Source organism: Solanum verrucosum, unplaced genomic scaffold, assembly GCF_900185275.1.
Source record: "Solanum verrucosum unplaced genomic scaffold, falcon-dt-bn FXZP01000101.1, whole genome shotgun sequence".
NCBI lineage: Eukaryota > Viridiplantae > Streptophyta > Magnoliopsida > Solanales > Solanaceae > Solanum > Solanum verrucosum.
The window spans coordinates 717,367-740,418 of record NW_026020111.1 but is presented as its reverse complement, the minus strand read 5'-3'; the positions used below and the strand labels follow the sequence as shown (position 1 = coordinate 740,418).

Genomic DNA, 23,052 nt, shown 5'->3' with positions numbered 1-23,052 from the left:
AAATGAGAAGAAAATAATAAGGCAACGACGCGATCACACCAAATCGATCGTTACCCAGAGGCGGACCCACCTTTATGAGTGGGAATATGCACCCGTTACTTTCAGAAAAAAAATCATGTGTGTATATGTATAACTATCTTGAGAAATTGACAGAAACTATGATATAATTAACGGTGTACTCATGAAGAGCACCGAGTGTTCTTGTGCCACTAGTTCAAGGCAAAGGATCAGAATTTGTATTTAAACTAATAATACAATATAATACGACAGGTAACAACCATCCAAACAAGATGTAATGTGGATATCAAACATGGATGTATTCTAAGATATATACGTATTTTCATTTATTTTTTCTTGTCAACGCCTCTGTATATATACAGAAGTTGGGTATCTTCTACAACTGTTCCTTTTTATCTTCAATCTTCTTTCACTGGACGCCTCTCATAATTATCATACAATTTTTTTGAATTTTTTTTTCCGATTAATTATAGATTTGAAGCAAAATCAACAATCAATCTCGTAAGGACAAACGCTAGGCCAACTCCAATTTCATCTTGGATTGTAATTTCGTGCCCCCTTTAATTATTTGTATTTTGGGGAATTTTTTTTTCTTGACCTAACTTGATCATATATAATATGCCCTTTTGATTATATGCAGATCTATATGTATCTAACTACTTTGTAATGATCGTGAATCTATAAAGTCACAATCTTTTTTATCTAATGATATTCTTTAATTGTAAATATTTGGAATTTATTAAATTATTCTTAGCAATTAACAGTGATATTATCTGCTGGGGTTGGGGTTTGGAGGCTTAAAAAAATTTCAATATCATCTTTTGTTTGCAAAATTAATGGATCAATGTAAAATATGCTTTACTTGATTTGCTACAGAATTTGATCTTTGAGGGAATTATTAACATGGTATGCTTTATTTTTCATTTTGGGGATTTTAGATGGTGGTTTATGGTTGAAAATGCGTTCATATTTCGGTGTACTTGCTGTTTGTCAGTAATCTGATGAAATCAAATTAAATGTTATCTTGCATCTGTGCATAATGTTTGTTCTGGGCTATAGTTTTCATAAATCCCGGTGAAAATGATCCCTATTATAACTATCTAATTCACTAAGTTACCGTCGTTTTTCATAAAATCTACTTCTCAATCATCGTTAATGTGAGTCCTGCCAAACGTTTTCTTTCCTGCTCTGTATTTTACAAGAACATCATACACATTACCATCATTTTTTCATACTTAACTGCAGGTTTTAGGACTCCTGGCTGATTGTGGCTAAGATATAGACTAGTACTGCATTGTATTCAACACTTATGCTCAAGATTTCTAGGACTGTCACCAATGAAAATTAATACTGCTCGTGAAGGTTTATCATTAATTGCACTGTAGAGTGGCACAAGGATCCTGTAGTATTTCATTCAATAGTACTTACAACGTTGCAAGAATCAGAAGAACCACTAGAAGAGACTTGGTATATTTCTTGGTGAGTATGCTTACCGGAAATCGTAGATATGGTTTTTTTGGTTTATTTTGTCTCCAGAAGCGTCATGATAAATTTTTTAATCTTACCTGTCTTGCTTATGGATGTGAATTTGGAGATATCAATCTCTGGTTCATGTATCCCTTCATTTGAGAGCACACATTGATGCATTCTTCTATTTGTTGGGATCTGGTCCCAATGTAAACTTGTAAATTTTCTGACTATTACTGTTTGATGTTAGTGGTTTGTGGGAAGGCATGATAACTTAATCATGTACGATGCCAAAATGCAATCTATTTCCTCAACAAGAAAAGAAAATAATGAGATGGCAAAAAACTATGTTGCTCGGACAGTCCGACTATGCTGCCATACTCGTGTCGGACCCTCCAGAAATGCACTCTGTTGGAGGATCCGACACACTCACGTTGGCGTTTTCAAAGATTCCGTGCAACACAGAAAAAATAAGTTTGGTAGATTTGGAAGAGAAATAGAATGAGTACTTCTGATAAGATGACAATTATGCACTACATTTATCTTTTGGCATGCATGAGATAGTTTTTCATGTTCGCTAGTGTCCTGCAGACACCGTAGAATGAAGTAGCTTTTCTTTTAAACCTTAAAATACACACTGGTACAACACTTGAGTTATATGGATTGATGGATGATCCTATACTCTAACTCAGTTGAAATACTGTGGATGTACTATCTTTGTTTCTGTTGCAGGTTCAAAGATTTTAAGGAATTGGTAATGTTTATCATATCGTGACTTCCTTTTCTTACCTTCAGTTTAGACAATAGTAGCGCCAAAGATGCTAAATTTTCATATGAAAGAACAATGTGGGAAAAGAAACTTTGAAATATCGGTGCATGTAGAACTTGTTGGAAACTACAAATCTGTTAGACACATGGTACTAGCACTACAGATCATGTATATTCCCGAACTTGGTTTTGTTATCTAGATGTAGTTGTTAGAAGCAATAGCCAAGTTAATGAGTGCTTATAGGTCTAAATGTATCAGAGGAGACATAACGGATGTGTTTGGTATGATGGAAAATGTTTTCCTAGAAAATATTTTCTTGGAAAACAAGTGGATTTCTTACTTATTTTCTAGTAAGCAAAAAAATATTATCTCAAGAGCATTTATATGTACTCTGGAAACCACTATGAGGGTGGGACGGTGTGGGGAGTGGGTGTTTGGGGGTGGCGGAGGGTGGGATGGTCAAGGGGTGGGGGTTGGAGGTGTTGAGTGGGTGGGCTGGGTGGGGAGAAGACAATTAACTTGGAATGCCACTTATGCAACTTGTTTTCCCTTTTTCCTCATTTTTAAGGTACTTATTATCCTAGAGAAAATATTTTCAAACATTTTGACCGACCAGACATGAGAAAATTGAAAAATGTTTTCCTCCATAGCAAACACACTCGAAAGAGCCTCCTTGTTGTTGGATAGTTAGTTTAGGATCATGAATCTTCCCTATGTTCTTAACATGTATCAACATTCATGTGCCCTGCTATTTCTTTTCTCTTTTGATGTGTGTTGTGATAGCGAGTGTGTAATGTTATATATATTGCCCGGTTTGTTGGTATGGAAGAGAATGTTTGTGAATTGACGGGTTGTGGTATATTTGACATTACATGGCTTAATCAACTGAGCTTCTTCTCATAGTTCAGGATGCTTTTCTCTCAGCCTCAAACTCATATAAAGATTCTTTCTTTAGGGCCTCCTTTCACCTTTTCTTAGCTATGGTTTAAACAAATTACATCAGTGTTTTTGTTTCTTCTGGCTATGTTATCCACCTCAGCAAAGGCTCCTAGTCGAAGTATAATAGCATGGAGGGTGCAAGGGTGGAGGTCAATTCAGAAAAGGAGAATATAAAAGAAGCTACACCTAGCAGCCCTTTACTAGTAAGGGAAGTGTGTAAGAACCTTAGATAGTGCAAGTCAATCCTCCCAGCACCCCGGAATAATTATATCGTAAATGTAGAGCAGGAAGGCTGCAGCTCTATCATATTGGATGTTTGCTTCTTATCGAAGAACATTGCTTGTGATCGATAGGTTCATTAGTTTGTACAATCTTGTCAATGATATAATTTTATAACTTGAGGAGTCGTGGTATTTAAACAGTTTGTTTGCTGTTTGTCATACTACAAAATGTGCTGTTTCCATATTGCTAGCTGTTGCATTGATCTGAATCATCTGATGGTTCCATTGTTTTTTAGTAACACTTTATAGTGTACGTAGATGGCTAGTAGGAAACGAAGCATGTCAAATGATGTAGATATGCATGTCCTGTACAAGGAATTGGATGGAGCTTCATGCCCTATATGCATGGATCATCCACACAATGCTGTTCTTCTCCTTTGTAGCTCTCATGATAAGGGATGCCGGTCATACATTTGTGATACAAGTTATAGGCATTCAAATTGTCTGGATCGTTTCAAAAAAACTCAAAGCCGAAAATAGGGACAATCCTCCCATTATGATACAGGGGAACCTGGATATTGCTGTTGAGACACCCGCTGAACACTTGGAGCTGAGAAATTTAAGTGATCGTACTGTTGTTCACGGATATCACGATATACCTGCCAATGAAGTTGTAGCAACTGGTGCATTTCCTGGTGGATCAGAAGAAAATGGAAATAGTAACAGAGATAATCGCATGGAGATGCAGGAAGGTGGTCTACAGACTTCAGATGCTGTTACTGTATGGGGAAGTAGTCATGAAACAGCGAATGCAGACAACTCATCTGACTCAATATTGAAATTGAAGTGTCCTATGTGCCGTGGAGACGTTTTAGGTTGGAAGGTAGTGGAAGAAGCCAGAAAGTATCTAAATTTGAAGCATAGAAGTTGCTCTCGTGAATCATGTTCATTCCTCGGTAACTACAGAGAATTGCGCCGGCATGCTAGGAGAGATCACCCAACAGCACGCCCTGCTGATATTGACCCTTCAAGACAGCGAGCTTGGAGACGGCTTGAGAATCAGAGAGAGTACGATGACATTGTCAGTGCTGTTCGCTCTGCCATGCCTGGTGCAGTTGTGTTTGGAGATTATGTGATTGAGAATGGCGACAGGCTATCTGGCGAAAGGGAACGCGGCTCAGGCGCAAACGGAAGATGGTTGAGTACCTTTTTCTTGTTTCAGATGATTGGCTCAATGGATCCAATATCTGAAGCAAGAGGTGGCAGGTCAAGAGCTTTGTCAAGGCACCGCCGATCCACTGGACCTCTATCTAGGCGCCGGTATCCTTGGGGTGAAAACCTACTTGGTCTACAAGACCACGACAATAATGAAGATGAGGGTGAACCTGATCTTAACATATTGAGTGGTGATATGTCTAATAATCCAAGAAGGCGCAGGCGGTTGATGCGGTCTAGGTCAGATGAAGATCAGCAGTAAGACCCCCTAATTCATGGGATTGTATTAATGGTCTGTACAGGAGGGGACTGTTTACACTAAGATCAATTGGAAGTTTCTTGTGTTCCACTTTGCTACAGAAAGATAAGAGTGCAATTCTTAACAAAATTTAGAAACTTGTGTGTTGGATATAATAATTTAAAGGGTGAAAACAGGTTGTCCCTGTGATTGTGGGTGGTAGCTTTAGAATGTAAAATTTCATTTGGTCTTTGATTTCCTAACTCTGAAACATTGTTCATCTTATATTGTATTTTCATCAGTGTATTTCTTTATGCTTTGATTATCTTTGCCAAGAAAGAGAAGATAAAGGAAGTAGTTAGTGAAATTGCATCTAGTCAAGCATCCAATATTCCAATCTTTATACTTGACAATTCTTTTCTTTAACAATCGGATATTCAATAATAATGTTCATATAGATGCTAAGTAATGCACCATTTAAGGTGATGCATGACAATATACTTTGTTTCAAAATATTACTTATTTTAGAAAAAAAAAATTACTTATTACGTTTTTTACCTACCTTTATTGTTTCAATTAATATATTGTTAATTAAGTGAACCAATTAAAAGGATATAGGGACTATAAGATAGAATAGTAAATATTTATGATTGAAGTTATTAAATGTATTTTTCTCGTGACAACATCTTTTATATTCATTAAAAGGACTATTTATTTAAAATAATTAAGAGAAAAATTCACAAACCACGACACTTTGGGGTTTAATAACTAAACTTAGCTATACTTTTCATGATATCTACTAAACCGTGCGACACTTGCTCACCTCCCTCTCTTGCTCGTCTTTCTCCTTTCTCCTTTCTCGCTCTCCTCTTTGCTTCTCTTGTTCCTCTCCCTTTGTGTTTTTGTGTATCACTCCTTCTCTTGACTCTTGTTCCTCTCCCTTTGTGTATCTCTCCTTCTCTAATCATTCTCGTCTGTGTATCATGCCTTCTCTCGTCCCTCTCTCTCTTTGTACAACTATGTATCATGCACATGTAGAGTTCACCAACATAGATACATGATGCCTTACATATGTATCTGTTATATAAATGTTTGAATTCCTCAAGAAAAAGAGAAGATTTAAAAGTGAAAAGAGTGATACAATTTGTATTTATGATACAGGTTACTTTACTTCTTTTTTTTTGGCAACCAATATAAATATATTATTACCATTAATAAAAGCCACTTACAAACTAAGAACATGCAAACCTCATTAGCTCTAAAGGTATAGTGAGGAATGGCGTTCAGCAACACCAACATCTGATTACATAATTTCTGCCAAAAACTTCTACATCTATGTGCTCTTTTTGTATTCTTGTACATTTCTATCCTCTCTACAATTTCTTTAGTTACTTTCCCCATTATGTCTGTGTGAAGTATTTGTACTCCTTTAAATTGCTTCCAGTTTCTTGCTTTCGAAATGTGATACACCATAGCTCCTCATTTAGCTGCCACCGTTTTCTTCTTAAATTTCTTCCAATGCTTCAGTTACGTTTATTCAGCTCCAATGTAGGTTTCAGGTCTTTTGTAGGCATTGAGATATTGGCCCATTGTAATAGTTCATCTCTCACCCTTGCAGCTAAGGCTAGCAACGGAACCGGGAGGTACCGGTACCGATTCCGGTCCGTTACCGGTACCGTCTCGGTTCCGGATAGTACCGGTTCGATCCGGTATTGTGCCGGTCCGGGAGGGGTAACGGGATGGAAACCGGGATTTACCGGTCTGTCCCGGTCCGGTTAGTCCCGATTCCGGTCCGATTCGTTCAGTTTTTTTTTGTTTTTTTTAATCTGAAATTTCAAATTATAGCCGTTGGGCAACGGGTTTTGGGCCCCACCAACGGCTATAGTCACCCCCCTAACTCCCCTTTACACCTCCCTACCCCCCAAACTTTTTTTAATACCCCAACCTTCATCCTTTTTTTAAACTATAAATACCCCTAATCTTCATTCTTTTCACTCACAAAAATATCTTCTAATCTCTCTACTCTCTACTCTCTAAATTCTCTTATTCTCGTTAAAATTACGAATTTGGTCTTTGGAAATTGGAGCTTCAAAATTCAACTTTCAATTTTCGGCTTCCGGTCATACACGTCTACTTTTTTAAGTAGACGTTTGGTACATTCGTTCCAACTCACTTTTCATTTAGTTATTTATTTGTTTGCATTTAATTATTTATTTTGTGAGTAATTAATCTCTAGTCTCTACTTATTTAGTTATTTATTTGTTTAAAACTTTCCTAATCATTTTCGTATTATATATAATTTACTCACTTTTTATATTTGAATATGGATTTCGGAAAAAACATTATTGAAAAGGGTAAAACAACCATAGTTAATTCGTTCACTAATTTATCTAGCTCAAAATCCAAGAAAAATAAAAAAATCGGTAGTACTTCTCAATCTAAAACTAAAAAAACTTCTCAATTAAGAATAAATACGGATGATTATACGCATGTTGATGAAACTATTTTTAATATTGATAGTAATAGTGGATTAGATCCTTATCATGAACATTTACAAAGAAGATTTTGTAATTTTGAAGAGGAATTACCTGAAGATGATGAACATGATGATGTTAATGCTTATGTTGATAGTTTTGATAATAATGTTGATGAATATGATGATGATGAAACTGAGCAACCGTCGGCTACTAGTCCCACTCCCAATCCCTCTTCCCCGGCTCCCGCTCCCTTTCGCTGTCCTGCTCCCGTTCCCCCCGTGCATCCTAAGACTAAGGTAGAACGCGCTAAAAAATCAGTTGTGTGACAATTTATGACTCAAAATGAAGATAAAACACAAGTTATTTGTAATAAATGTAAACATAGAATGAATCATAAAACTATAGGAAAACAGGGTGGGACGGGACATTTGAGTAATCATTTAATGTCCTGTTGTAAAAATGAATTTTTGCATGCTAAAGCTGTAGCCGAAGCTAAAAAAAATGGTACCACCCTTCCTGAAAATGTAGGAGTAGAGGGCTCTAATATGGTCCAAATACAATTAAATCCTTCTAATGTTTCTGGTTCTAGTATACAACGGTCATATAGTAGAGAAAAAGATCTTGAAGAATTAGCTAAAATGATTGTTGTTATGGGTTTGCCATTTAGTTTTGCTGAAAATCCTGATTTTATTCATTATATTCAAATTGTGTATAATCCACATTTTAAAGGTTTTACTAGAAATACAATTAAAAAAGCTATCTTTGATTATCAAGCTCAACATTTTCAATATCTTCATTGTTTATTTTATTATAACCATTGTAAAATAGCTATTACTTCTGATATGGGCCGTAGTGTAAATGGTAATGGTTATTTCACTATTACTGCGCATTGGATTGATGAAAATTGAACTTTGCAAAAAAGAATTTTAGGTTATAAATATTGTGAAATGCATAAAACCAGTAGTTATATAGCTCAAACAATTATAAATATTTTGCAAAACTATGGAATTTGTGATAAAATAAGTAGTGTCACATTAGATAATGCTTCTAATAATAGAACTGCTGTTGAAATACTAAAACCGTCTCTTTGCCTTATTTATATTGATGGTTTTCATATTAGGTGTGCTGCACACATATATAATTTGATTGTTAGAGATAGTATAGCAATGTATGATAATTGTTGCACAAAAGTTGAAACTGCATGTCATTTTATTTTTAAATGTCAAGTTAAGTCTAGACGTATTCCACCTAGAAAAATTCCAAAATCAGTGTGTACTAAATGTAATTCTTTATTTGAAATGCTTGAAGTTGCTTATGAATATAGGAAACCTTTACAAATGGTTTGGAATACTCATAATTCAAATATGACATATAGACTTGATGATAATGATTGGAATGACATAAAAGAACTTATAGAATTCTTAAAAGTTTTTTATTTAACTACAAAAAAAATATCTGCACTTTATTATCCAACTATTTGCTCTGTTTTACCTAATATTTGTGCTATTTCTAATAAATTTTATAAATTCAAAAATAAACCAAGATTTGAAGAATTTGTTAAGAAAATGATTGAAAAATTTTAAAAATATTTTATTCCTATTCCTTAAATTTATTTAACTGCTTGTTTGTTAAACCCACATTACAAAGATGAGGGTGCATCACGAATGGTTGATAAAATATATTTTAATTTGGGTAATGATAGTGAAGATGATGAAACACCTAGTTGTCAAGATGTTAAAGATAGTATAAAAATTGAAGCTAGAAAATTGTACGACTTGTATAATTCTAATATAAGGAATGTAGTACATAACGAAGAGCCTCAAAGTTCTAGGAGTAGATATAATAATGAAGATGATATTGATGATATGATGGATTGTATTATTGAACTTTCTCATAATGATAGAAATGATTTTGATGCATATATTAATCAAAATACAGAACCTACTACTATTGATCTTCTAGAATGGTGGAGCAATCGCGGCCAAGGATTTCCAAAACTTCAACCGGTTGCTCGAGATGTGTTAGCTATTCAAGCATCTTCAGTAGCTTCGGAAGGCGCTTTTAGTGCAGCAAGATTTCAAATTGGAGAGCATAGATATTCATTAGCAGCAGATAGCTTGGAGATATCCGTACTATTTAGAGATTGGATTAATGGCGAGAGAAGGAGTTATGGTCGTCCACCTTTACCGACCAAATTTGAAAATGACGTTGATGAAATAATGCAAGATTTTAGTGATGACGGCATTGATGCAATGGAAGAACTAGCTAATCAACCAATTCCAGAGCATGTTACTAGAGAAATGTTAAATGATTTAAAAAAAGATTTCCTTGGTAGCATGAACTATTAAATTTAAATGTCTATTAGTATGAGTATAATAATTCGAGGTCTAATTCAAACAGAACCCTTCCTAGAAGGTGGTTGTGTAGTTTAGATTTTTTAATACTCTACTAATATTTTGTAACTCAACTTGTACTATTTAAATAATATTAATAAAAGTATAGGCTATTCGCCTTAATTTTTTTTTATTATTGTCTTCAAAAGTTCAAATTTAACTTTTAAAGTGTGAAATTTAAACTTTTATAGTTTTAAAGTTTGAATTTAAATTTTCAAACTTTTAAATTTAAAGTGTGAAATTTAAACTTTTATAGTTTTATAGTTTTAAAGTTTGAATTTAAATTTTCAAACTTTTAAAATTTAAAGTGTGAAATTTAAACTTTTATAGTTTTATAGTTTTAAAGTTTGAAATTTAAATTTAAATTTTCAAACTTTTAAAGTGTGAAATTTAAACTTTTTATAGTTTTAAAGTTTGAACTTTGAATTTAAATTTTCAAACTTTTAAAGGGTGAAATTTAAACTTTTATAGTTTTAAAGTTTGAATTTAAATTTTCAAAGTTTTAAATTGTGAAATTTAAACTTTTATACTTTTAAAGTTTGAAAGTTTGTATTTAAAACTTTAAAAGTATAAATTTTTAAGTGTAATGTTCCTAATTTTTTAATTTTTAATAAATTTTTTTTTTAATTATAATTTATAATAGTTGGACCCGGTTTCCGGTCCGGTACCGGTCCGGGACGGGTACACTGATTTTTTTCCAGAATTATCGGTTTCGGTCCGTCCCGGTTCTGGTTCGGTTCCGGCCCGTGGTGCCCGGTTCCGTTCCGGTTCCGGTCCGTCCCGATCTGATAGTCCCGATTCCGATCCCGTTGCCAGCCATACTTGCAGCATATTCACAGTCTACAAACAGGTGTGTGTTTGTGTGTCAGCTTTACATTTGTTTCTATGATGATATAATTTTTGAATTACTCAAAAATAATCAAAGAAGAAAAGGAATTTCAGAAGCGAAAAAGAGTACATTTTGAAATTTTTTTCTAATGTAGTATGTAACTACGATACATGTTGCTTTACATTTGTATCTATGATACAATTTGAATTTATCAAGAACAATAAAGAAAAAGATCGGAATTTCAAAAGGAAAGAAGAATTTGATACATTCTAAGATTTTTTATACAAATTGTATTTCTGATACATGCTTTACATATGTATCTAAATCGTAAAGAGTATTATACATCTGATACCCCTTTAGTCTATATATATGGTACATGTTGTTTTACATATGTATCAATGATAATAATGTTTGAATTTCTCAAGAAGAAAAAAAAGGAATTTTCTAAGAGAAGAAGAGTCTGATATATTTTGAGATTTTTTCTGATACATTCTGTATTTATTATATAGGTTGCTTTACATATGATACACTGTTTGAATTTCTGAAGAACAATAAAAAAGAAGAGGGCTTTCACATGCAAAGAAGAGTATGATACATTTTAAGATTTTGTTGATATAATATGTATCTATGATATATGTTGTTTGACATATGTATCTATGAAACAAAGATTGAATCACTTGAAGAAATAGAGAAAATTCAAAAGCGAATAAGAGAAGATTCAGAAGTCGCCTCTAGTTTTAGAAAAAAAGGGATTCATAACACGGAAAAGGGTCAAATATACCCCTATACTATTGAAAATAGTTTAAATATACCCTTTGTTATATTTTTAGGATAAATATATCCCTCCCGTTATACTTTGGGCTAAATATACTGATAGAATGGGTGTGCCCGCTGTCTGTCAATGGACCAGGTCCCTTGACTTAACCAAAATGACAACGAAGAGTAAATAACAATAATGACACAACACAAGCAGTTTATGTGAAAACCTCCTTGCTTAAGGGAGTAAAACCACGACCTGTCACACAGGATTTCCAATTGCTTTCACTAGTCTTCCTTAAGCAAAAGTGAACAACAATTACAACCAACGTGAGAAAAAGTTATTAATCTCACAACCAAGTAATAATTCTATTACTTGGAGAGCCTAAGCAGATGTCCCTCTGCCCACTAAGCTATCACCACCAGACAACTTAGAATTTGACTAAGCAACACGCAGGTTGCCCACTAAACCACCACACTTTGGATGACTTAGGCTTTAACTAAGCAGCACACACAGCTGCCCACTATATCAGTTAGACTCAACTGATTTAGACTTTTTCACAAAACAACTATCTGAATCCTTTATAGATGTAGGAACAGATTTACAATGTACGTGCAGAAGATATAATCCTAAGATAACTAAGTTTGCAGCTCTATCTGGTTCAAGTTGATCTTTAGAATGAATCTTTACTTTAGTATTAGCCTTTGCAAGAGTTCTTAAGAATTTTTTCAAGTTGCAAAAACTGAAGTTATGACTATTGGACATAATCTTTATGAAGAATAGTCACAACCTTCGAGGCCATGCCATTGGATGAGGTTTCTGCCACTTCTGCTATTGTTGGAGACTGTGCACCAATCAATTGTACTTTTTCCAGCCAGGCAGTTGTGTGTATATTGGCGTCCAGAGTCAAGTCCCTTTACAAGGTCCCTGGGTTTGTCAATCATCAAAACTGAGGCTCACATTTTCCCATTTTTGATGATGACAAACTATACACACAGTGCCTACAGTTTCTTCCCCTTGTCGATCAGTCACACCTATTAATTCCCCCTATTAACAAGACCTATCACACCTATTCATTCCCCCTGTCAACAAGACCTTCTACCTGCCTAAGACACCCAATGAATTCCTCTTTTTGACATCATAAAAAAGAAGTGCAGTAAACCAACATAACAAGTAGGATTGTTAAGCAAGATCATAGCCAAAGGCTACAACATCATGACTATAAGGATAAGAGGAGACATGAATTAGTCACAACAAAACAGGAATCAATTATATTGCACAAAATCCAGCATTCAATATATTAAACTTAAACTGAATTTGAGAACCCCAGACAATGTCCACACAAAAACAAAACACAGGAAATGACGAAGAGGACTATGAGAAATGAGGCTGATGGGAAAGGGACTTGATGATAAAAGTGAGTCTAGTATTTGCTTCGTCATTGTCTTTGATCACTTTCTCCTGAAGAGCAGCAATTTTGGCAAGGAGCACCTCATTATGTTTCCTCAACTCTTTAACTTCTGCAATACCAGGTCCCTCTGTCTGTGCCTTGAGCAACTAAGCTTTTAGTATAGCAATTTCAACATCTCTAGTGCTTACATGCACAATCATCCCTTCCAACTCATGTTTCAGCTTATCCTGTTCCATTATTAACTGATATACCTTGCTCAGTGGATTTCCCTTTCCTTCTATACACTCACATTCCACCAGCGTACTAAGGGTGAAGAATTGTTTAGCAGTTCCAATTTTACCTGCTCGCACTAGTATGTTCATATAATGAAACACGTTGGTCAAAAAGTAGCCATATCTCATGCCATGTTTGCCTTTGTGTTCAACCACAGTCTTGTACATATGCTCTAGCATGAGGGCTGGAAGATCTATGGGATCAAACTTGCAAAGTGACTCCATGATGAACAGATCAGATATAGAAACGACAATTCATTTTTCTGTTCGAGGAAGAAGTACCTTGTTGACAAATTCAAACATCAACTGGTACTCTCCTTTCATGAGTTTCTTTTGAATCCCAGCACGTCGTGTGTTAGGGATTTTAAAGCATTCTTTGACAAACTCCACAGAGCAAGTTTTTCTAACGACGAATTTGGTCCCTTCTCTCAGTACCTCCAATATTTACCCCAGCATGTCCTCAGTCAGATGCAAACGTTTGTCCCCTATGTTGGTGCTTATGCTACTATCATCTTCAAACTCAATGTTATAGTAAAACTCTCGTACCTCTTCCTCATTTAAAACAAGTGATTTTGTCTGGAACAAGTGAGTCCACGACTGGATTTCCATAAGATCATACAAAGAATTCATCCCATGCTTGGTGATGATGTCCGGGTCAAACACTCGATCTCGTAGAACCTTCTGGAGACGTAGATTGTTGACAATTGACTGTTTGCTTTCTCCGTGATCATGCTTATTTCCCATGGGACCAGGTTCCTTTCCAGAGGCTGGTTTGATGACAGCGAGGTTTATCCCTTCCTCTTGTTCTTCCCTTTTTTGGACACATCCCCTTTTGCCACAAATGCTTTAGACTTTCCCTTTCCCTTACTAGGCTTTTTTACTTGTTTTTCCCTTTTTTCTTCAAAACCTTTTCCCACACCTTCATGTTCATAATCGTCAATGGAGACATCCACCACATCAGTATCAGGTATCTCAAAGAGTACATTACCCAATTTCTTTTTCTTGCGCCTTACTGCAGTCGTTGTTGCACTAGATTTCATAGCATCACCCATCAATTTCTTTGAATCAGATCTAGTAAAAGGCCTTATTTTAGTTGTCTCCTCAGTGACCTTCTCATTTTCTTTTGTGGAGATATGGACAATTTTCTTTTAAACAATCCATCGGGGAGAGGGGATTATCCTAGTCAGTGTCAGTAGAATCGAACGAAGGGTAGACACCAAACTCAAGAGTTTGGTCAAACACTGGTTGAGACCCCCCAATCAAATTGTCCACAAACTGTTCTCCTTCTTCATTTAGTATCACTCCCCCCATCTGGGTTAGACTCTCGACGATTAGGCTCTTACTGGCTGCGAGAATATTTAACTCAGACGATTTATTCTCAGGAAGATCTCCCTCAAATAAGTGGTCGGACAACATGGCAGAACAGGGACCAGGTTTGTTATTGAGGTCTAAGGGAGACTGGAGATTAAGAGGATTGGTTTCACCAATGTTGACCGGAGAGATGGTCAACATTTTGAAAGGAGACGGAGCATCAAAAGATGTGTAGAATGCCACATGGTCTATTTCATTTAGTGAGTCTAGCATTTTCTTTGAAGAAGATGGGGATTGAAACATTTTGTTTGAGAGAGGGAGATGAAGAGTGACAGAGAGAAAGTGAGAGAGAATGATAAAAGGGTTTTGGCGAAAGGCTTTAGAGAGAAAGAAATTTGAAATGTAGAGAGATGGAATAAAGAAAGGTCTTATAGAAGGAGCTCGAAATGATGTGTCATGTCCCTGAGTAGACGCGTCGCTTGGACTTAAAACGATGGGACAACGGTCAGAGGGACCGATGACTGACACGTGGAGATGTCAACGGTTCTCATTCAATCAGTTTAAGCAAAATGTACAGGATGCTAACCTTAAGAGGGACTAGATCCTCAACTGCATATGAGATTTGATTCTTGAATGGTTCTGACCATTCTTTGCTCCTGTAATTTCCATGAGTGTATACCTGCAATAGGTATATAGTTGATCTCACTTAAATAATACATTACGAGTAATGAGGATACCTGCCTTCCAGATCATAGCCAAAACAAGGATTGGATGCCTTTGGATGAGATTAGGTCAGTGCATATTCATCATTCTTAACTTAAACCTGTTACTCTCAAATTGATCCTTGCTGAGAGCCTTGGTAAAAATATCTGCAATTTGATCTTCTGTCCTGTAATACTGCATGCTGATGTTTCCCTTTTCAACATTGTCTCTCAAGAAGTGATGTCTGACATCAATGTGCTTTGTTCTTTTGTGTTGGACTGGATTCTTTCCATGTTGACTGCACTGGTATTGTCACGCATGAGAGGAATAGTATGGACATGAACTCCAAAATCTTCAAGTTGTTGCTTGATCCATAGTAGGTGAGCACAACAAGATGCGATAACTACATATTCTGCCTCAGCTGTTGAAAGAGCTACTAAATTTTGTTTCTTGGTACCCCATAAGATGAGTGAGGATCCAAGAAAATGCGCCATCCCAGACGTGCTCTTCCTTTCAACCTGATATCCTGCAAAGTCAGCATTTGCATACCTTACTAGTTCAAAGGAGTCACCTACCAGATAGAACAGGACCAAGACCAGGTCCTATTTCTTCTTTAGATACCTCATAATCCGCTTGGCGGCCTTCAGATGTGATTCCCTGGGACATGCTTGGAATCATGCACACATTACTACACTAAAGACAATGTCAGGTCTACTAGCTGTTAGATACAATAGAGAACCAATAATCCCTCTGAACATGATTTGATTCACTAGTAGATCAGCCTCATCTGTTCCCATTTTATAGTTTATACCCATGGGGTTATCAATAGGCTTCGAGTCCACCATGTGAAACTTCTTCAACAACTCTTTTGTGTACTTCTCTTGACAGATTGAAGTCCCACTTGAGGTTTGCTTGATCTGTAGGCCTAAGAAAAAATTTATCTCCCCCATTATACTCATCTCGAATTCATTCCCCATTAGAGTCGCAAATTCTTCACACAAACATTCAGAGGTGGCTCTGAAAATGATGTCATCCACATATACTTGAATGATGAGCAATTCATGTTCCCTTTTCATTAAAAACAAGGTGTTATCTATCTTGCCCCTCTTGAAACCATTTTTCAGTAGGAATTTGGACAACCTTTCATACCAGACTCTTGGTGCTTGTTTCAATCCGTACATGGCCTTGTTGAGTTTGAACACATGATTTGGGAAGTCAGTATCCTCAAATCTAAGTGGTTGTTTCACATATACTTCTTCTTTCAGATCTCCAATCAGGAAGACACTTTTGACATCTATCTGGAAGAGCTTGAAACCCATGAAGGTTGCAAATGCTATGAGGATTCTGATAGCCTCCATTCGAGCAACATGGGCAAATGTCTCGTCATAGTCTATGCCCTCATCCTGATTATAGCCTTGAGCAACCAGTCTGGACTTGTTCCTAGTGATAAACCCATTTTCATCAAGCTTATTTCTGAACACCTATCTGGTCCTTATGATAGTTCTGTCAGCAGGTCTTGGGACCAGGTACCACACATTGTTTTGCTCAAACTGATGAAGTTCATCTTGCATTGAATTGACCCAGTAACATTTTTCAAGGCTTCTTTCACATTTTTAGGCTCAATGGTAGAAATGAAGGCTGAAAACGCAACCAGATTTCTTGTTTTTGACATGGTTTGCATTCCATAATTCAGTGGGGAAATGAGATTCTTAAAGGGGTAAGATGAACTGTGCTTCCACCCTGGTTTAGAGGCCAAGGGTTGGGATTGGACCGTCTGTTCTTCTTAGGTTGGTCATCCTTCTTCATTTTCTCAGCTAGACTAGGATCAACACCATCAGACTCTAGATTCCCTTCAGCTTCAGGCATGTTAGCTTCAATATTCTGGGCTTTGAAAAGCTTAATAAGATCATCATCGTCCTTCATCTCCAGGTTTTTCAGATCACCACTTTCATCGAATATCACACGAACACTTTCCTCAATGGATAGTGTTCTTTTGTTGAAGACTCTATAAGCTTTGCTTGAAGATGAGTATCCTACAAAGACACCTTCATCACTTCTGGGATCAAACTTTCCCAGATCATCCTTGTCGTTGTTTAGCACAAAGCACTTGCACCCAAAGGCCTTTAAGTAACTGAGTTTGGGTTTCCTGTTGTTGGGCAGTTCATAAGGAGTTTTGTTCAGGAGAGACTTGATCAAGCATCTGTTAGTCACATAACACGCAGTGTTGACAGCTTCAGCCTAAAAGTTTTGAGGAAGATTAGACTCGATGAGCATTGTTCTGGTAATATCTACCAGAGTTCTATTCTTCCTTTCCACCACACCGTTTTGTTGAGGTGTTCTGGGAGCTGAGAAGTTATGATTAATACAACTTTCTACACAAAAGGTATCAAGCTTCGCATTTTCAAACTCGGTTCCATGGTCGGACCTGATCCCTGTAATCAAGCAGTTGAGCTTGATTTGGATCATTTTGAAAAATAACACATCAACTGTCTCAGATTTTGACTTGAGAAACATAGTCCACGTGAATCTTAAGTAGTCATCCACAATCACCAGTATATACTTCTTTCCGTTCCGACTTTGGATTTTCACAGGTCCACACAGATCCATATGTAGCAACTCAAGAACCCTTGAAGAGCTTACTTGCTTCTTTGGTTTGAATGAGGATTTGGTCTGTTTTTCTTTGGCACATGCGTTATTTGACGTCACTAAACTTCAATTTTGGCAATCCACGTACCAGGTCCCTAGATACAAGCTTGTTCAATAGAGACGAACTCACATGACCTAGCCTCCTATGCCATAGGACGTCATTTTCACTTTGAGCACTGAGGTATGTCAGATCATCTCCATGAGGTGTTTCCAGATCTACCACATACATGTTTTTCCGTCTTCTGGCCATCAGGATCAATTTCTTGTTAGTCAGGCTGGTGACAATGCATTTGTCTGAAGAAAACTTGACTTCGCTTCCCTTGTCACAAATCTGGGAGACGCTGAGAAGGTTGTATTTTAACCCACTCACATAGTAAACATTTTCAATGGAGTCTTCAAGAGATTTACCAACCCTGCCAACTCCAAGGATGTGCCCCTTTTTTCCATCGCCAAATGAGACACCTCTACCTTGAAGTGCCTTGAGTGAAATGAAGCTTTTGGTGCTCCTAGTCATGTGCTTCGAACATCCACTGTCCATGAACCAGCACTGACTGCTACTTCCTTCACCCCTGTAACACATATCACTTATTAGATTTGGGAACCCACTTCAATCTGAGTTCCCAATAAGCTGATAAGGGTGTAATAAGAATGTTTATTGCCCAGTGAGGTAGGTTTGCTTTTTTCTTGTTCAAGATTTTAAGAAGGGGACCTGAAAACTTTTCTTGAGAGGTTTTCCAGGCAGGACAGTCCCTTTTCAAATGGCCATTTCGACTACAATGAAGACATAATAAATTATTCGACACATAGACATATTTACTGTGGGGATTGTAAGGAGGGGTGATATTCAGGCTACCTAATCCCTTTCTGTTGTAGTTGCTTTGACTGGTGATTTTTGAAAGTAGGTTAGTGGAACTGGTCCATTTTAGAGAAGTTTGAAGTTCTTCTTTAAGACGGACCATGTCCCTTTCCATATGATCATTTCTTTCCAAGGCTAGAGCAAGTCTGCTTTCAGCCATATTCAGACTGGCTTCTAGCTCTGCTTGCAAGCTAGTAACCTCTCCCTTTCTTTTTCCAGATTTCTCAATCATTAGACTCAATTGTTCCTTGAGTTCTAGGTTTTCAGATTCTAGAACCATTACTTGTTCCTCAGTAACTGACATGTGCACAGTCAACACTGTTATTTCTTCACTCAGACTATCAAGATTATTGTTCATAGAGTCTTTTTCAGTGGTTAACTCAATGATAAAGTCAATCACCAGCTAGGTTTCTCAGCCTTCTGATAGAATAAGTATTCAAGTTCTTTTTAAGATCAAAGAGAGTTACCTTTTCTTCATCGTCTTCGTCATCTGATTTCGCCATGAAAGCAAACATGCCATCAAATATGTTGGCATCATCTTGAACAACCAGCATAGATGCATCAGCAGGACATTCTGATTCTTCTGACTCATGATGCTTATCGTGACCAACGACACTAACCTACAGTATGAGTGTTTACGATCGTCGATAGTATAGTAACCCAACTAAAGGTTGGGGTCGTGTCCCAAGGAATTGGTTTTGAGAATTGATAAAAAAATAAAATTAAGCTCTAACTAGTCGTAGCTAAAGACATTAATGAATAAAAATATGGTAAATTAAAGGGGGTGACACGAAAGTGTCAAATATCAATTTGGGGGTTTTGTCACAATTAGTAAAAATAGCAAAAATTAACAAGAAAATCAAGTATGGGGAAATATTTTTGGGGTGTGACCGCAATACAAGTTGAGATAAGTAGTTAGGTACATTCTTTTGAAAGGAAATTTATAAGATAATAGTGACTAGACTAAGCTTTAAATGGAAATAAGTTCCCTCTCGGGCAACTTACCCCGTTTCAATTGCGTTCCTCTCGGACACCCATTTGCTGCATGAAGACCAGCCTACGCCTTACCCCACTCCCTCTCTCGAGCTGAGTGTTAGGATATGTGACTAGAGCTCACCCTCTCAAGCTGAACCTCGTGTCGACCCACTCCTTAGGCCATCAGTCTAGTGGTCTTGGTTTCGCGACCTCCCTTTTGGGAAAGCCGAAAATACATGGGTGGCTTTGTATTCGCAACCACAAACCCTTTAGATTAAACCACAACCACTAGGTGAAATCACCATTAAACTACATCTAACTATCAGCAAGCAAGACCTAACAATAATATCAACACATATTTGCTAAATCACACCCCAAGAATGGGGGTTTTAGCCACATATCATGAAATAACAAAATACACCTAAAATGATAGTAAAATCAAATGGGTATAATAAATTAAACCTTGATTTAAGAAAAGGAAGAAGAATGGAGAAGACCCACTTCCAACTTGGGGAAGATGAAATCCTTCTTTCTTCAAGTCTCCCAAAAACCCTCTCCAAACTTGAGAGAAAAATATCCAAAAAGTACTATTCTATTTTGGAAAGTAAAATAAATGTTCGACTCTTTAAAATTAATAACAAGTTCAGTATTTATGGACTTCAGAAAATAGCGTTGGCGAATCTTTCGGCGAAGTTAGTCGATATCGCCGAATGACTTCAGCGACTCGCCCTTCGTCTGTCTTATCGCCGTTTCGTGCTTGCCTTCCGTATCTTCACATTCTGGACCATTGGGTGGTATAGTACTGCTTCATGAAACTATTCGGCGAAGAGCCGACTGCTTCTTTCATCGCCTTTTTTATCCTTCTCCTTCAGGGCTTCGCGTACTGGAACAAATGGCGGAGTAAATCCTTTCGGCGAATCGCCAAGAGTGCTTGGCGATGCTCGGGCTTCAGCTTCTTCGTTTTTTTCAGCCTTTTTGTTCCTTTTTGCGCCTAAGTGTCAGTGCTTTCACTAAAACTCCAAATACCTGACACTTAAGAGTTTTCATCAAATATTTAGACAAAATAAGCATTCGAGGACACTATTCTTATCAAAATAAATCCCTAAATGAGTCCAAATTGTGGACTCATCAGCTCACTTAAAGAATCTCCCAAGACAGCAAGAGCCTTCTTCACAACGTAGTCAGCTGCAGCTTTTCTTGCAATTTTCTCAAGTACTAGGTCCCTTCTCTTGTCTTTTTCATCTCCAGGTCTTTGATACTCTTTGTTTTTCAGCTTTGAGTATCGGGCAATCTCTTATTAAGTGCCCCGCCTTTCCACACTTATGACAGATCACTAGTAGTTGCCGCACGAGAGAGATTCCCTCTTTTCTTGAACCCTCCATGTTTTCTCACAATTTTTTGAAATCTCTTAGTGAGATAAACCATGTCATCCTCTTCACTAGAGTCATCTCTAGACTTGATTTTGAGAACTAGAGACTTGTCTTTCTTAGCTTCCTTCTTTGAGGTGTCCTGATTTCTGTTCATTTCATGAGTTTTGAGATTTCCAATGAGAGCATCCATCATCAGAACCTTAAAGTCCTTTAGTTATGGCATCTACTTTACTTGCCCATGACTTGGGAAGAATTCGAAGAATCTTCCTGACCTGCTTACTAGAGTTAATGGGTTCTCCCAAGCTTCACAGCTTATTGGTTATAGATGAAATCATGAATGTTTTCACCCTTTTTCATTGTGAAGTTCTCGTATTGGGTGGTCATCATATCTATATTCGACTCCTTCATCTGCTTTATCCCTTCGTGAGTTGTTCTTAGACTGTCCCAGATTTCCTTTGTCGATTCACACACAGAGATGCGGTTGTACTCTTCAGCACCGATACCACACACTAACAACCTCTTAGCTCTGTAGCTTTTCTCGATCTTCTTTCTGTCCTCCTCGTTGTACTGTTGGCGAGTCTTTGGAACAAGTTTTGTGATTTCACCATCTTTCACTTCCACTGTTGGAATGAAATGTCCATCCAGCACTATGTCCCACAACTCGTTGTCCTCAGCCATAAGATAGTCGTGCATCCTTGTTTTCCACCAACTGTAAAACTGACCATTGAAACGAGGAGGTCGTGTTGAAAATTGTCCTTCTTCGAGGTTCAGTGGAACAACCATTCTTTTAGAGAAATATCTCTCTTGGTGTTAACCAGCTAGAGAGGACCTGCTCTGATACCAATTGATAGAATGGGTGCGTCCGCTGTCTGTCAATGGACCAGGTCCCTTGACTTAACCAAAATGATAACGAAATGTAAATAACAATAATGAAACAACACAAGCAATTTACGTGGAAACCTCCTTGCTCAAGGGAGTAAAACCACGACCTGTCACATAGGATTTCCAATTGCTTTCACTAGTCTTCCTTAAGCAAAAGTGAACAACAATTACAACCAACGTGAGAAAAAGTTATTAATCTCACAACCAAGTAATAATTCTATTACTTGGAGAGTCTAAGCAGATGTCCCTCTGCCCACTAAGCTCTCACCACTAGACAACTTAGAATTTGACTAAGCAACACGTAGGTTGCCCACTAAACCACCACGCTTCGGATGACTTAGACTTTAACTAAGCAACACATACGGCTGCCCACTAAATTAGTTAGACTCAACTAATTTAGACTTTTTCACAAAACAACTATCTGAATCCTTTATAGATATAGGAACAGATTTACAATGTACGTGCAGAAGATATAATCCTAAGATAACTAAGTTTGCAGCTTTATCTGGTTCAAGTTGATCTTTAGAATGAATCTTTACTTTAGTATTAGCCTTTGCAAGAGTTCTTGAGAGTTTTTTCAAGTTGCAAAAACTGAAGTTATGACTATTGGACATAATCTTTATGAAGAATAGTCACAACCTTCGAGGCCATGCCATTGGCTGAGGTTTCTGCCATTTCTGTTACTATTGGAGACTGTGCACCAACCAATTGTACTTTTTCCAGCCTAGTAGTTGTGTGTATATTGGCGTCCAGGGTCAAGTCCCTTTACAAGGTCCCTGAGTTTGTCAAATCATCAAAACTGAGGCTCACATATACCCTTACATTTAACAGAGGGACACGTGGACGACTAAGATTAAAAAAGTCCATTCAAATTAAAATAAACCATCTGATATAAAGCATCCCGCCCCACCCTAATAATCCAGCTTCTCTTCCCTCAGCAATTGCAGATTTCACCCATTGTGCTATGTCAATCCCTCCTTTACCGGTATTAAGATATTGAGACGGGAACTTCCCAGTTATTATCTCAAGAATCACAATTCCAAGGCAATAAATATCGCATCTGGGTGTAACTTGGTTATTTCATACTGCTTCTGGTGACTTGAACGCGATTGGTGCTTGAATTGCATGCGCATTGTTCTTTAAAGTGTAGAATTTGTAACCTGTGAGTATTAGCTCGTGGTTTGTGGTTATGAGTATATTGATCGATTTCAAATCGCCATGGGGTAAATCAGAAGAAGCAAGTTCAGTGGGAAGATAATAAATCCTTGAGCTACTCCTTGTATGATTTTTAGACTAACTGGCCA

General features: G+C 37.1%; 1 protein-coding gene and 1 pseudogene across 2 annotated transcripts; one reads left to right on the top strand and one right to left on the bottom strand.

The window, feature by feature from the left end:
- Positions 1-2,354: 2,354 nt before the first annotated feature.
- LOC125825519 (uncharacterized) lies at positions 2,355-5,130 on the top strand (annotated as a pseudogene). Its single transcript, XR_007442862.1, has 2 exons — positions 2,355-2,402; positions 3,733-5,130. The product of XR_007442862.1 is annotated as an uncharacterized LOC125825519 (transcript).
- Positions 5,131-17,711: 12,581 nt separating this feature from the next.
- On the bottom strand, positions 17,712-21,056 carry LOC125825454 (uncharacterized). Its single transcript, XM_049504793.1, has 6 exons — positions 20,889-21,056; positions 20,653-20,769; positions 18,922-19,141; positions 18,622-18,818; positions 18,375-18,436; positions 17,712-18,234 (listed from the first exon to the last, which is right to left on the bottom strand). Exons 1-6 carry the CDS (start codon positions 21,054-21,056, stop codon positions 17,712-17,714), a joined length of 1,287 nt encoding a protein of 428 aa, XP_049360750.1.
- Between the last annotated feature and the right edge of the window lie 1,996 nt (positions 21,057-23,052).